A 16,192-nucleotide genomic window follows, 5' to 3' on the forward strand; every position below is an offset into this window, starting at 1 on the left:
GGGGAAGATGGTACGACACCAGCTCTCATGCTCTCGTTATCTGGGTACCAACCATCTGATCTCCCTGCAAGCCGGGCAGCCCCACAGGAGCTCACCTCTCAGATCGCTCCTAACAGCCAACAGGGGCACCTAGAGTGGACTTGGTGGTTATCGGTTGATCCTGTGCCTTTTTCTTGAATAAACACTTATGCATCTTCATCTTTAAGTGGATTTTGCAGTTTCTTGTCTGCCTTGGTGGTGGTGGCAGCGGCCTGTTGACCTGTAAAGACTGAAGGAGCAGGAATAAGTGGGGAATTTCAGGGAGAGTGAGAGCTCGTGGAGTTTGTAAGGGGAAGCGTTTCACAGCAGTTTATAGCCCTAGAGAACTGAATATGGGAAACCCCAGAGCAGGAACCAGCAAGATGACAAAGGAGTAGGAGTCATGGCATCCACAAGATCAAGGTCAGACCGGGCATTATCTCATAACTATTGTAAGATCTGGAACTGGTGACCTTCATGAGAGTGTCAGCTACATACACACATACACATACTACACACATGTGGGTGCATGCACGCACATGTGCACACACACACTCACATACAAAATCTGAAGATGGGAAAAAAGACCAGTAATAAAAGCTCATAGATATTCTGCGGGGACGGAGAGAAGCAGTATTCTGCTTATGGAGAGAAATAAGAAGCTTTTTCATTTACTGACAGGTGCTGTCTGTGAGACACTGTCATTTTGTGGACTTCTGTTGTTCCTCTTAAAGTGTGATGGATCACAGGTGAAAAGACATAACTTCATGGGAAGAGTATTTGTGGCCTGTCAGGGTTTTGTTCCGGTTAGGAAGGCTTCCATGTAGATGGGACTTTCACTTGTCCTTCCTCCTGGCCTCTGGTTCCACTTACTTCCTGTGTGTTGGACCTTGAGTGGAGGTTATTTGATGTTTTGGGTTGTCACTAAGAACAGAAGTTCACATCACTGTTTCTCTGAAAGTCACCATCTCACAAAGGTCTGTGGTACAGGTTCCTCTCCAGTCTCATTTCTGGAGCTCTGAGCAGCACCCAGGAAGTTACTACATTCATAGTGATCAAGCTGTTGTTCATAGGTATGGTCCCTGCCATGATTTATACCAACGTATTTATCATACTTTGCTGAGTACTTCTGTTTCAGGTAACAGTCTGTTTGGAAGGCTTTGTGTCCCTGCCCAGTAGCTTCTGGGTTACACCGTTGGAAGCCTGGCAGATTTAGGGACGGGGAGGACATTGGACGTGGTGGGTGAGAAGTCTTACCTTGCCCGCCTGCCCCCAGCCCTGAAAGTGCACAGCTGGCAAGTACATGTGGCTCTTGGCATTAGGAAAACCTTGCCGAAAATGAAGTTAAAATTCCTCTGCTGGACAGGAAATTAATCAGGACCGAAGGCAGTAGACAGGGGCAGAAGCTTGACTCCTTGTTCTATCACTGACTAGTGTTTTATTATTATGTAAATGAGATTAAATGTACAATGACTGGTTGGGGATTGAGGAGGAGGGAGAGAAGTGAAGGAGATGAACAGGTTCCTTAGGATTTAAACTCAAGATGCAAACATGTTTTTATAGCATCTGCTGCTTCTTAATCCTTCAAATGCTGAGCAAGGGAAGCTCCTCGGCCTCTTGAAACGCAGCGGTTTATTCGTCCCATGGCACGCCTAGGTCACCCACAGTGAACCAGGCTGTGTGCCAGGTGCTAGGGCTAAGTCATGAAAACACCCAGCCCCTGCCTTCCCGGAGTTTATAGTCTAGTAGGAAAGGATATGGGAAAACATTATGTGTGCAGATAACCAGCCAGATAAGAAATGGTGTCATACAATTTAGGATTATTTGATTGAAAAGTGGCTGAAACATACCCTAGCAAACTTCAGCAAAAAAGGAATGAATTGGTAAAAAGGAAAAAATGAGCAGCCATAAAAGAACTTGGGGGGCTTCCCCCAAGTGGCGCAGTGGTTGAGAGTCCACCTGCCGATGCAGGGGACGCGGGTTTGTGCCCCGGACCGGGAGGATCCCACGTGCCGTGGAACGTCTGGGCCCGTGAGCCATGGCCGCTGAACCTGCGCGTCCGGAGCCTGTGCTCCGCAACCAGAGAGGCCACAACAGTGAGAGGCCCACGTACCGCAAAAAAAAAAAAGAACTTGGGAAGAAAGCAGCTCTGGGGATAGAGTTAGCAGGAACTGGAGGGCAGTCTCATCAGGACCCTCAGTCCAGTGAATTGACAGCATGCAACTTTAGATCCATTCACTCAAGATTCAGATTCCCAAAAAAAGGTATCTGCCCACTCCGTGGCTGAGGAAAAACAGGAGGTATGGATAGTGTGCAAAGGCAGAGGGGCCTTTCCCCAAAGAGCAAATGAGAGCTAGAAAGGTAAGGACTCTGATGTCCACCGGGGGCTTTGTGAAGTTCAGCTATTGTCGTGTCTTCTGGGGTTCATGGCCAATGCGCAGGCGTATGTTTATTTGGGGCACACTCAACATTGAGGTTGTGACGGTTTGAGGCCGTAAAATTTAGAATCACTCACCTGTAGGTGTGTCAACTCATTGGCATTTCTGTCTTGTTCTCTCGATCCCAGTGTGAGCAGTCCCACCTCATGAGAGAGCATGAGGACGTCCAGGAGCGAACGACGCTTCGGTACGAGGAACGCATCACCGAACTCCACAGCATCATCGCTGAGCTCAATAAGAAGATAGATCGTTTGCAAGGGACCACCATCAGGTAGTCGGCTCCAAGTCAAGGCTCACTCTCTGCCCGTCTGGGTGGTAACCTGGGTTTCGGACTTGAAGTCACCCCTGTGAATTATAACAGTGTTTTACGTGTAACTAATAGTTTTACAGTTGATAAGTATTTTCTCTTTACTTCGTTAACCGTGTGCTTTCCTGTCCATTATTCTGTTCTGACCTTGAGCCTCACAGTAACCCTGAAGGGTAGACAGGGTGGGAGTTGTAATCCTCAGTTGACTGGTAAGGGGAGGTTGAGTGAGTTGCTTTATCAACAGGTTCTAAATGGAGCCTCTTCTGTCTTAGAGAGCAGCATCCCTACCAGCTCTTTTATTCACCAGGTCTGTTCTAGATATACAAACTCAGCACATCCCTTGGGGATTTTGAGAGATTTATGAACGTGGCTTTTAACTAAACATCACGTATGCTTCTAGATAATCAAAAAATTTTTGAGCTCACTTGAAGTTGACTTAGCAACATTGGCGTAGCCTTGTACAAACTCCTAAGGCGGGCAGTTGGGGAGGAGCAAGATTTGATCTATCACGTTATTGGTGGAAAAGCTGGGGCTTAAAAATGTTAAGTGACTACTTTGAAGTTACCCTTAAGAGGGGGCAGATAGAGGTGGAGTTAGAACCCGCCATAGCTCTGCCTTTGCTCAGTTTTCTTTCCATAAAAGTGATTGTTGGGGATTCTGCCTTCCTTGCCCATCAGTCAGCTGGCCCCTAAGTCTCCCGCACACAGCGCTTAGTTGGTGTGTCTGCCCTGCTGTCCCCAAGAGGGGTTTGCCTTAAGTGACTTACTGAGCCAAGGAAGAGAACTTTTATCTTCCTGCCCATGCTGAGGGAATAACCCTCAGGAAAACAAATGGTTGGCATCGACTTTTATGGAGAAAGAGCTCTCTGTACTCTGCCTGTTTGTATAGGCCTCAATTAAAACATTTTTAGAGGCAGCTTCTTTACACTCTCCCTCTGGAAGTCCTGGGTTAGAAGAAACTTTGGATGCATTTTGTTCCAACTCTGAGAGTTACAGTAATGATGGGGCTACTTGATGAGAGTACTGGTGGACCTCTGTTTCAGGGCAAAGTTGTGGAAAAATTTGCACTGAATTGGAGCCACCCGATACATCTCATATTCCAATTTAGAACCTCAAGCCTTTTAAATTGTATCCTGGTCTTCAGAGTGATTGTAGGTTAAGAAGAGCAGAGAAGAATTTTCAGCCCAAAGAAATGATTATAGCAGACTTTAAAGAGGCTGACAGAGTACACTGGCAAATTTGTAATTTCCATTAAAACATGCTGCACTTTTATACACTGGAGAAGGTGAAGGCAAATGGACTCAGTGAGTTGTGAAAAAAATGCATCACGCATCACCCAGAAAACTCAATTTCAGGATGTTTAAATTGAATATAATGGCCAAACTGCTTCCTGTTAAAATACAGTGAGCTTCTTTTTTTTTTTTTAACATCTTTATTGGAGTATAATTGCTTTACAATGGTGGGTTAGCTTCCGCCCCATAACAAAGTGAATCAGCTATACATATACATATGTTCCCATATCTCTTCCCTCTTGCATCTCCCTCCCTCCTACCCTCCCTATCCCACCCCTCTAGGTGGTCACAAAGCACCGAGCTGATCACCCTGTGCTATGTGGCTGCTTCTCTCTAGCTATCTGTTTTACATTTGGTAGTGTATATATGTCCATGCCACTCTCTCTCACTTTGTCTACAGTGAGCTTCTTGAGCATAAACATTTATCGGTGCCTTTTATTTAAAGGAAGATAGCATCTGTACAGATGTCACATTAAATTCTGTCAGTTTTCATTATGTAAATGCACTAGCCCCTCCTCAAGGTGGGGACTCCCTGCAAGGCTGGAAGACTAGTAGACATGTGGACCAGTAAGGCAAGGCTCTTCTTGTCCTCTGAGCTCTAGTAGCCACCGTATCTCCCAGGCTCCATCACTCCAGGAAATTGGTTTGCTCTCAGGTCCTGAGATGCGATAATAGACCCAGTGCAGGAGGAGCCAGATGCCTTAGAAGAACTCTAACTGCCCTGGCATATCCAGGCTATAGAGAATTGTCATGCTAATCAGGTACATTCCTGGCACCTTATAGACTTTCTTGTCACTTCAATCCGGGTCTGAGTTAAGAATTTATTGGAAAAGCTGAAAAATTATCAATAAGGGAATGGTTTGTGATATATCCACATTTAAGCCATACTGAATTACATAAGAAAAAGATATGACAGTCTCATAGTTAAAATTTTTTTTCTCAGGTCACAGTCAGAGAACCAGGGACCTTCTGTGACTGCCCTAGAAGACTTTCCCATCTTTTATAGCCACAGGGCTACTGTAGTCAAGAATCAGGCACTGCAGGTTGCTGAATTCCAACATAAGCTGAATTCAAAGCCACATCAGATCTCTTAGGTTAAAGGTTAAGCACTGATAGGAAAAGATGAAATGGTGAGAATTTAAATGGACACATTTGGGTAGATTCAAATGAATCAAAATGCCTAGAGCCTGCAAGCACCACTGAATTTCCCCTCCTGCAGAAGCAGTCCCACTCCCAGTCTGATAAAGTTAATCCTACCTTGCTTGGAGACTCTGTAGCAATCTGATGCCAGGCAGAGGGTACCAGATACGTTCATACCTCACCGCTACTCCATTCCTCTTTTATCTTTAGGCCTAAAAGTAGCCAAATTCAATCATGCCCTAGGGGGATAAGTAGAAAATCCAACCTTGGAAGATACAGTTAAAATATGTAAGAGATTTATAAGATTTTATTCATTTATATTCACAGAAACTTGAGAAGAATATGTATGGGATTAGGGCCTAAGTGTTTTAGACCAGGGAGGGAGGAATATAGTGTTAGATTGATGATGAATTTATTGATACAGCTGTTCCTATCAGACATTGTGGATTTAGTGTGTTAGCTCCAGCAGTCTGATTAAATGAGAACTAGAGTCATTGGAGGATTACATTAAATAATGTTGAACTGCCAGAACTTCCCTAGTATAACATAGGAGTCTGGAGGCCATGGGAGTCGGGAATGTTGGGTGGGAGCTGACGTCATTAAAATGGGGTCTTTGATGCCACTTCAGTAGTGGAGTCAGTGTGGGCTTGGCTCTTGTACTGGTCCACAGGGCTGCAGTAGGAATCAAAATGATTCGACCCGTAGAGATTTTTGATAATGGCTAATTGATCACGGAGTCTCCAGGATGACTAGAGTGCGTAATTTCTTGCCTTTTTATGTATATATGCCATTTCCTTTTTATTCTCTTACTTCCTCCTGTTCTTTAAGGTGAGTTGGTATTGGTGAAGCTTAGCATTTAATAGTTAGGCTACGTGATACCTAGGTGAATTTGTCATTAAACTAGAAGAGGAAGGCTCACCTAACAATGGATATAATTACCGATGGGACTTTGGGTCTCCCATTTTGATGAGAAAGTGAGTACATTTACATTTGAACGAGAGGTAGTTACCGAAGCCTGATGTCATTGCTGTTGCAATTTGGAAATTTAAGTATGTGTGAGAGGATGTGTATGGTTGTCAAGTAGTCAAAGACAGTAGTATGGATGGATGTTGTAGACAGTACTGTAGACCCATGAAGGATGTTATCTGGCACCTGATACCATTCCCACCCCTTCTCTCTACTCTCCCCCAAATCAAAGAAGATTGACCCTGGGGACTACTTCCCAAACTCCCTTAACAACTGGGCTCTGGGATACAGTTTTGGTTCTACCAGTGAGATGCATTCACCTGGATCTGGAAGGCTGAAAGGAGGTGGGGGCCATGGTCCCTCAGGCCATAATGGTGGCAGCTGACATACAGGCTTTGGTGAACATGAGGTCCTGCGTTGACTGACCTGACCCTGGAGCTGTGGGCAGGTGTGAAGGCAGCAGCAATTTCCTCATCCTGGAGGGGAGGGGACCACAGCTCTGATGGCAAATCTGACAGCCCCGGGTGGCCTCCACCCACCCTTCTCTTCTCCAGTCCTTCCTTCCGATGGTTTTGTAAGCACGAAACTACCTAAATTAAATCCTACTTGAAACACCCAGAAGAGTTTGTTTTCCTAACTGAACCCTGCCTAATGTGTCCTAAATCTCATCTGCTTGGAATAAACACTGAACAGTTTGTATTTATGGCCTTCTAAAAATTTTTTATTCATGAATATTTTAAGCAAATTGGATCATATAGCGCACACTGTTTTGTAATATGTGCTTTCTCACTTAACTGTAGTGGCTTTTTTTTTAACGCTCATCTGACTTGGGGGGATTATATAATGGAATGAGTAAAATGGAAAAATACGTCAGTAGCTCACTTTGGATCTGGGGGAGGAAAAAAGATGTCTAAGGAAATTAAATGAGATCTTTTGTTTCCCAAGGAGATTATTTTCTTTTCCCAAAAGCTGCTCTCATAACAGCAACCTTTCACTGCCAACTCTCATGAGTAGTTCATGATTTCTACTTCATTTCCCATTTGCTTGTTAGCCCACAGCCGTCTGGCTTCTGACCCCAACACTTTGCCAAAGCTTCTTCTGCTATGTACTGAGTTGTGCGCCCCACCTCCAGTTCACATGGTGAACCCCTCGATATGACAGTGTTTGGAGATGGGGCCCTTTGGGAGGTCATTAGGTTTAGTCGAGGTCATGAGGATGGGGCCACATGATAGGATTAGTGAGTGTCCTTATAAAAAGAGACGGGAGAGAGCTCGCTTGCTCTCCGGCTCTCTCCCTGCCATGTGAGGACGCAGTGAGAAGGCAGCCAGCCGTCTGTAAGCCGGGAAGAGAGCCCTTACCAGAAACCAACCATGCTGGCACCTTGATTCTGGACTGCCAACCAAAGTCTAAATCTGTGAGAAAATAAATTCCTGTTCTTTAAGCTTGTCTATGGTACTTTGTTAACAGCAGCATAAGCTAAGACACTTTGTTGAAAATCACCAACGATTTCTTAACCGAAAAATCCGGTGACCTTTTTCTTGTTTCTGGCCCTTTTTTGCAGCATTTAACCCTAAATCCTCCTTCCCAACTGGTGTACTCTTGTCAAACCTCCATGACCCTTTAAGTCCTAGATCTTCTCCTCTGTCCCTAAGATCCATCTTCAGACTTGGCTCTTACCCTGGGCTCTCCCCCATGCCTTTCACCAGGATGGCTGCAGTCCTAAAGCACTGACCTCTCCTATTTGTGTCACATTGACATTGGCACTTGACCTTTCTGCTTCTTTGTCTGCCAAATTCTCCTTATTTAGTGACTGAGATAGTATCCAAAGCCTCCTTGTACTCTAACACCCATTTGCGAAAATCTTGTGCCGATGCTATGCGCCTGACCTTTCTCCTGATCTTCAGGCCCATACTTGGGCCTGTGTGGTAGGTACATCTGTCTATCCATCTTCATGTTGCTGCATCTCAAACAGTGTAACCAAAACCTCTTTCTTTCCCAGTAAAACATGTTGTTCTGATTAACTTCTGGCCTAAAGAGTAGAATATATTGAAACAAAAAATAAAACCCAGGAAGATAAGGTAGCTGTCTCTCTCTCTCTGTCTTCCTATGTGGTACATATTCCAACCTTGTTCACTATTTGAAGTTTTTGAATATGAATCTTATATCAGACCTTGTTAAAACTAGTACTCATTGATGACAAGGATGGATTATTATATACATAGGAGAGCATTTCAGAGTCCCATTTGTTCAGTTATTCACCATAAGATTCCTAGATGAGTCTGAACTTCCTCTGTACTATATGGAAAAATAAGAAGAGGTATTTACTCATCACTTATTTCCTGCTATAGATCCTCTAGGAGAACTGAAAGGAATACCTTTCCTCCTCGTATCTAAAAAAAATCTTTGTTCTTTAAAAGAATGATGACCATTTCAGGGCAAGTCGGCCTTTAATTGCAAGAGAGACAGAATGTGTTTCAAAAGACAGACCACAGGGCTTCCCTGGTGGCGCAGTGGTTGAGAGTCTGCCTGCCGATGCAGGGGACGCGGGTTCGTGCCCCGGTCCGGGAGGATCCCACATGCCGCGCAGCGGCTGGGCCCGTGAGCCATGGCCGCTGAGCCTGCGCGTCCGGAGCCTGTGCTCCGCAACGGGAGAGGCCACAGCAGTGAGAGGCCCGCGTACCGCAAAAAAAAAAAAAAAAAAAAAAAAAGACAGACCACACACTCAGGTAGACTGGACTAGCTGGACGTAGTTGACTGGCAGTTACCAAGGCACGCAGATGTTCTTCTGGGTCTTGTTCACCGGTCACTCCAATCCAGTTACAAGGCATGAATGTGCCCCCCAAAATAAAACAGGTATAGAGACTGCTACTGAAGTAATATTTTTATCAACTGCTGCTGATTCCATAGTACTTCAGCTCAAGGTCTGGAAAGCATGATAAGGATTATACTTGCATTGAATTTTTCCTCTTCTAATTAGATCATTTCACCCCTAGCTAATAATGAGAAAGAATCTTAAAAAAAAAAAAAAAGAAATCTTTTCTTTAGGCCATCATATTATTGTTTTGTTGGTACTAGATTTAGGAATTAGGCTGTGCTGCTAACTGGTTTGTATAGTCTTAGGTAAGTCGCTTAGCCTCAGTGGTCTTATTTGTAAAACAAAGGTATTGATCCTGTCTTAGATGATCACCAGGTTCCCTTCCAGTCTGCCAGTCTGTGACTTGTCTGCCTCTGCTAGTTACATAGGTGTGTGTACAGTCTAATCCCTGCCCCCGTAGGAGCGTTTTTGGTTTTTTGTTGTTGTTAAGCTAGTAGCGAGCATTAATCATTGCAACTCTAAACTAAGCAACGTGGAAGCACTTCACAGATGCTTCGAAGTAAATGAAATAATGTACATTTAGAATCCTGTGAGATGATCCTTTATGTTCCAAAGAAAAACACCTGAGAACTTTGTAATTCCATAATTAGGAAACTGCCACAGTAGCATACAATTAGCAACATTTATCAGTTTATCAAAGCTTCTGCTTTTTTGACTTAAATTGATCACTTCTTGAACCTTTTCATATTTTCTTCCTTTTCCTCACCAGCATTAGCAGCCAGTGTTCTTGGGGGAGGCATTTTATTCCCCAAAGAAGTAAGATGTCACTTACCGAAAGTTATCATATACACCATGGAAGGAAGCAAACAAGCCACTTTGAGATGCCGATGCTGTGTCATTTGCTAGACACCTTGACCAGCTAGGTGACGCCCTGCTGCTCAGAGCAGCCTTAAAAACACGCCTCAAATTCTTGCCTTTGTAAAACTGCCATGGATCAGCAGGGTGTTTCTGACTTCTTGTTCCATTTCTCTGGATGGACCAATGCTTCTGAATAAAACAGTAGAGAGAGAACCCCCAGCATCAGTCTTCTGCAAATGCTGCAGTCCCAGATTGACTGTCAACTTAACAAAGGGCCCAAAGACCATTGGCTTTTGTCACTTTCCAGTCCCAGATTCCAGTCTCCTTTCAGGAACGGTGCCAATGAGGATGTTCAGGAGATGACGAAGATATGCAACTCCAAGATTTTTTACCAAGATATGCAACTCCAAGATTTTTTACCAAGTCAGCTGGAGAAACAGGGTTACACAAACTTTCTCATGTCAGGTTCAGTTTAACCTTTTAATGCCTCATTTTGGGGACACAGAAGTGCACGTGATCTTCTCACAAGGTTGCTTTCTACCTCTAACTACTGTTTACGTTGTTTGCTTGTGTTGTTTTGCACTGTAACCTTCTTTATGATTACCATAAGGGGGAACCTTAACCATGGATGGTATGTGCTCACCTCAGCCTCTCCCTGTGAGGTCAAAACCACAGACCATCTGCACTTCCCCGCCCGCCACTTATTTTATCTGTTTCCATAAAAGTTCTCAGCAAGACTTACTCCTTCCTCTGAATTCCTCGATTTCACACATTTTTTCCCTTTATTTCTTCCATCTAACCCTGATTATTTGCCTCCTTCAATACAATCAATTCTCCTTCTGATCAAAATTGTCCACTCAGCAAGTGGCCTGAGTGCTGCTCCAGCCTCATGGTTCCATCCTGCACCCCATTTTGGTTTCAGCTCTCCCGAGCCTCTGTCCCAAGCTCTACATGTCCATGTTCACGTTCACGGGCTCAGAGATACTCATACTCATACAGTATCAGATACAGATACTCAGAGGAGTATCTGCATGTGCCCTTGCACTCTCGTGACTTATCTAAAATCTGCTTGCCTTTAGACTCATCTTCAGTGCTGCTTCATCCAGGAAGTCTTCCCTGGTCACTGCACACCTGCAGCCCCACATGCTCCTCCTGTGTCCACCCAGAGCATCCTTCTTAGGTTAGAATTTGTTGTGACCATACCTGACTCCCAGAAGACAGCATCTGTTTGGTTTTTGCCATCCTATCCTTGTTTTGGTGCTCAATCAAATACCTTGAATGAGGATCCTTAGTTTGCATTTCATGACACTGAAAGCCTTCTGCCTAAGGTGACATTTCCAGTGTGGTGTCATTTTTCAGTCTGTGCTCTGACCTCAGGAAGGAATGTTTCCCTCAACAGCTTCCTTCTCCCACCCCTTCCCTATTCACTCCTTTATAAAATCCATCCTAATAAAGTAATTTTTACAAAGCAGGAGATCTGGCAGGCACTATGTGTTTTGGGACCTTCCAAGCCAAGAGGGTTGAAGGTGGCTATGAAAGATTTTTCAAATGCCATTTATACCAGAAATACAGCAGCAGCATTCATCTGGCTTTTTTGGTTGGAAAACGGTCTCAGCCAAGCTGAAGCTGATTACATTGGCCATGCAACAAAGATGATTTATTCATCATACACAAAATCTCCCCTTGACTAAAATCAGGGTTTTAACCACTGATTGAAAGGAGAGCTGATATATCAGGGCACAATTACCCTCTAGATCAAAAAGGTGACTCCTACAAATACTTTTTAATTGTTTTCTTTCCTGAACCTAATTATTGTTGACTTTGCAGATGTCTAATAATTAACTTATTCATAGAACGTTAACCTATATTTTTTGCCTTCACCACTACCATTCTGATTCATATTTTGACTGTCTGGGGGTTTTATATCTGTTTAAAGTCTTCCCAGATTTCTGTGTGGCTCTTATTAGAAATACTTTATAAAGCAGGGGCTCAGCTGATTTCCTTCCCTGAGAGGATGTTGATTTCTTGAGAGAACCAAGAACTCTGGAGAGTTCTTCCCATTTCTTTAATATAGATGTGTCTCCCCAGCTTCAAATGGCAGTTGCCTCTTCCCCAAGTTCCAATGAACACCTCTCACCATCTTGGTCCACCCAAAACTGTGGACATTCTGCCCACCCCACCCCCCACCCCCGGTTGTCAGCAACTTGAAGTGAATGCCAGGTCGAGAGAATTTCTTCTCTTCCGTCCTCTCTTCACAGACACCCTCCCCCTGGGGCTGAGCAGACACACCTGTGGACTTTCCAACCTCAGAGTTAAATCCCTTGACAATTTTCTTTTCTGGCTTAACTTGCAAAATAAATGCTTCAAAGAGGGCTAATGTTTGCTCTCTCTCCATTTCTGTATCCAGTATGCGTGTGGTGCTTGTGGTGGTGTGGGGAGAAGGTCTGCGTGTGCTTTGAAATAAGTATTACAGTTTTGAGTTTTCTTAGCTTGCTCATAGCGAATTCAGAGACCAGCGGTTGTGAGGGAACCATGACAGGCTGAGAAGGCGGTGGGGTGTGCTTGTGCAGATGAAACACGGCTGCATTTCGATGTTGTCTTCCTGCTAGCAAATGCAAATTGGAGGAAGTAGACCGTTGTGTGGTATTCTCCCACTCACTGATTCCATTCTTCTCCTCACCCCATCCTCCTTTCCTATCCCCTAACTCCATTTACTTCCTTTAGAGAAACTAAGTGGGATATTTCTCAGACATGCTGACCCATATACTTCTTGGAGCATTGGTTTTGATCTGCACAGATGAGGTGCTGGTTTTCTAGTCGCTGCAGCCTCAGTACTCCTTATGTCCTCTTCCCGGAAGGAAAGCCACCAGTGGGACCCTGCTGGTGATGGTCTGAGCCACTCCTGTTCACCAGACTTTTGACGCCTCTGCTCACCGTGGCCTCAGTGCTAGTAGTCTCCATTCTTTTTCCGCCTCGGAATTTGAGGGGGTGAAGAGATCTCATTTCTTGAGAAAATCTTTGAAAGGGAAAAGTTCCTGGTAGGCTGATAGGTGAATCTTGTTTGGTGGATAGGTATGGATGTTGACACAGAAGCAAACTTTCAGTTTCAAACGCTGACCGTAGATGTGCCCATCTCTTTGTTCTGCGAGGAATCCTGATCCATGTGGCTCGGAGAGGAGACCTGTCTGTCTTCTTTCTGAGTGTCTTTATCTTGTCCTTAAAAGACATATTCTCTAGGGATTTGTCTTACGTCTCTGTCAGTGGAGGCTGACTTCGTTTTTTTTTCTCAGGGAGGAGGATGAGTACTCAGAACTGCGATCAGAACTCAGCCAGAGTCAGCACGAGGTCAATGAGGACTCTCGTAGTGTGGACCAAGACCAGAACTCTGTCTCCATCCCTGAAAACCAGTCCACCATGGTCACTGCGGACATGGGTGAGTCTGCCTGCCATTACCACAAAGCCGGAGTTCGGTTTCTGGATTGTAATAGGAACTTTAGAAACACAAGGCAGCCTGAATTAAAATTTCATTAGTCAAGGAGCTTATTGAGTAGATGAAGGCCCATGCATTTCAGGTCTTTACATACTCCTTTGTTGGTCAAAATGGAACCAAAGAGCTGAATTCCCTTTCTGCCTTGAGATTCAAATATACGTCACCTTCTGCTTGAAAATTCTGGAACTAGGGAACCAGTTAAAAAGGCTGTGGCATTGTTCCAAGTACAGTAAAATCTGAGCTGAGGTGGCAGGAATGGAAAGGATGGAGTAAGTAGTGACATATCACAGTAGAAGAACCAATAGGTTTCAGCAACTTTGGGGTAAGGAGGAATCCAAAATGACTAACATGTTCATCCTGAATGACTAAGAGAATGATTATGTTCCTTAGTAAGGAAGCTTGGTTGAGAAATGAGTTGGGAAACAGATATATTATGTCTGAGGTTGTAGAGAAATGTCCGTGTGGAAATACCTGGCACAGTGTGTTGGTATGGTGTGTTTTAAACTACAGGTTGTGACCCATTAATGGATCTTGAAATTATATGAAAAAATAAAATATTTTAAAATGAAATTAAATAGAAAAATAGAATGACAGTATTGTTTCATGAAACGTATTTGTTGGATGTTTATATGTTGTAAGTTGCCAAGTGAAATGTTCCAGCTATGGGTTGCAGTCGAAAGGTTGCAAAACCTCTGGTCTACTTGGAGATGCTTAACTAGATCTCTGGAGAGGTTGGGGTTGAGGATAAAGGCTTTGTAGTCATAAGGTAAGGAGATCCCTATGGGGTTGAAAGGGTGTGGAGTCAAAATGGGGAGAGGCACTATATCTTAGGAAATGTTCGTGCACAGGGGAGTGATGGGAAAAGAACGGGGAGAAAGTATAGTACGATTTACAATAGAACTCAAAATTTCGTTGGGGAGAGAGACTTTAATCAAATATTAAACACTTATGTTTAATTATCAACCTATATACATGCTATAACACCAAGAACATAGTACCATGACAGTGTGTCAAAGGGATTCAGTTTAGGATTTCCAGGATAGCTTCCTCTAGGAAGTAACATTTGAGCTGAGATCCGGAGGATAAGTAGGAATTGAGTACATAAAAGAGGAAACGGCATTCAGGGGAGAAGGGAGAGATGTGTTTAAGGCCGTGAGAAAAGATCATCCTGTGTGGAGGGCACAGAGATGTGAGATGGAGGCTTGGAGAGGTAGGCAGGAGTCAGATCGTGCAAGATCTTATAGACCATGTTAGAGAGTCTGACCTTTATTCAAAGACCCACAAGAAACCACTGAATGATTTTAATAGTTGGGGGTCGGGGGAATGAAATGATCAAATTTGCATTTTGAAGCAATTACTCTGTGGTAAAGAGAAAGAATCAGTGGATCAAGAGTGAATGGGGGGGCTTCCCTGGTGGTGCAGTGGTTGAGAGTCCGCCTGCCGATGCAGGGGACACGGGTTTGTGCCCCGGTCCGGGAAGATCCCACATGCCGCGGAGCGGCTGGGCCCGTGAGCTGTGGCCGCTGAGCCTGCGCGTCTGGAGCCTGTGCTCCGCAACGGGAGAGGCCACAGCAGTGAGAGGCCCGCGTACCGCAAAAAAAAAAAAAAAAAAAAAGTGAATGGGGGAGGCCAGCTAGGAAACCACTGCAAAAGTCTAGGTGGGCAAAATTGTTGCTATGATTAGGGTGGTGGCAGTTGAGGTGTGGGAAAGCAGATGAGTGTAGAAAGTCAGCAAGATCTGCTAAAGGATCAGTAACAGGGTGAAGGAGGAAGTAGGCATGTGGGGATCTCCCATAAGTGTCTCGTTCGCACAGTGGATAGACGGTAGGGCCAATCACCAATATGAAAGCAAGGAAAAAGGACCAGGTGGTTTTGCTCTGAATTGTATTTTGTTTTGCTTGGGGGAGGGTGGAGTAGGGTAGAGATCTTGTGTTTTGTTTGGGCATAAGTTTCAGGCATCTGGCGGTATCTGGGTGGAGATGTTGGGAAGGCAGTAGGTATAAATAAACCAATAAAGTTCTGGCTGAAGAAAGCAGTTGAGAGACATCAGGCTGTTTGCAGATAGTTACTGAAGCAATGGAAGTCGATGTGAAGAGCGATGTGAAGAACTGCAGAGAGCTGGAGACCAAGCCTAGGGGGCCACCCGCTGAAGAGGAGACTCAGCAGCAGCTCATGGCAGGGATGCACCTCTCAGCTTTTCAGTCTCAGTTTAAATGCACCTCCTCCAAAAGCAGCTTGTGAGCACCAGGCTGTGCAAGTCCCTGTGCTGACTCTTGCTGCCCCATTGGTTTCCTTCTTACATCACACTGAAATTTCAAGCAATGTATTTGTATTTCTTTGCTTGACTGATGCTCCCGCTAAACCCCACTGAGCAAGAAGCATGTTTGTTTTATCTACTAGTATCTCTCCAGAGCCCACCACATGGCCTGGCACATAGTACGTGTTCAGAGATACTTATCTGAATGAAGGAGTGAAACAGTCACCCAATCCATCAACCAGTCAATCAGCTAAAGCTGTAAGAAGGGAATGAGGAGAGCCTTGTCCACCAGCCAGTGGGGCAGAGAAGGCTCCAATAAAGAAGAAGAGGTCAGCAGGATGGATTGCTGCTAAGGCCGGATAAGATGGATTTAGCTACATCCAAGTCACTGAGAGCTGTATACTGATACCAGGTTGAGCCAGACAGAAATGGGTTGAGGAGTAGGGATACCTCCCAGGCCTGGGGCCTTGGCTTTAGGCTGCAATGGCTTCCCTCACATTAACCTGAACCCAGACCCTGGGCCTTAAGTCACAACACACGCAAACCCCTGCAGTCAGCCCAGCCGTGGGCCCAAGTCCAAAGGGCTCAGCTATACCATCATCATAATCTCTA

The 16,192-nt window shown here is 44.7% G+C and overlaps 1 protein-coding gene across 3 annotated transcripts in view; it reads left to right on the forward strand.

Annotated features, from left to right (window-relative positions):
- The window catches only part of MCC (MCC regulator of WNT signaling pathway), a 427,170-nt gene that overhangs the window by 325,775 nt on the left and 85,203 nt on the right, over nt 1–16,192 (forward strand). For all 3 annotated transcript variants that reach the window (XR_010840207.1, XM_067031436.1, XM_059062176.2), the window contains 2 exons: nt 2,585–2,727; nt 13,124–13,266. Coding sequence is in view for 2 of the 3 variants with exons in the window: in XM_067031436.1 (XP_066887537.1) it covers nt 2,585–2,727; nt 13,124–13,266 (286 nt within the window). In the remaining variant the exon portion in view is untranslated. The remainder of the gene's footprint in view (nt 1–2,584; nt 2,728–13,123; nt 13,267–16,192) is intronic.

The sequence above is a fragment of the Kogia breviceps genome, chromosome 4, assembly GCF_026419965.1.
Source record: "Kogia breviceps isolate mKogBre1 chromosome 4, mKogBre1 haplotype 1, whole genome shotgun sequence".
Taxonomy (NCBI): domain Eukaryota; kingdom Metazoa; phylum Chordata; class Mammalia; order Artiodactyla; family Physeteridae; genus Kogia; species Kogia breviceps.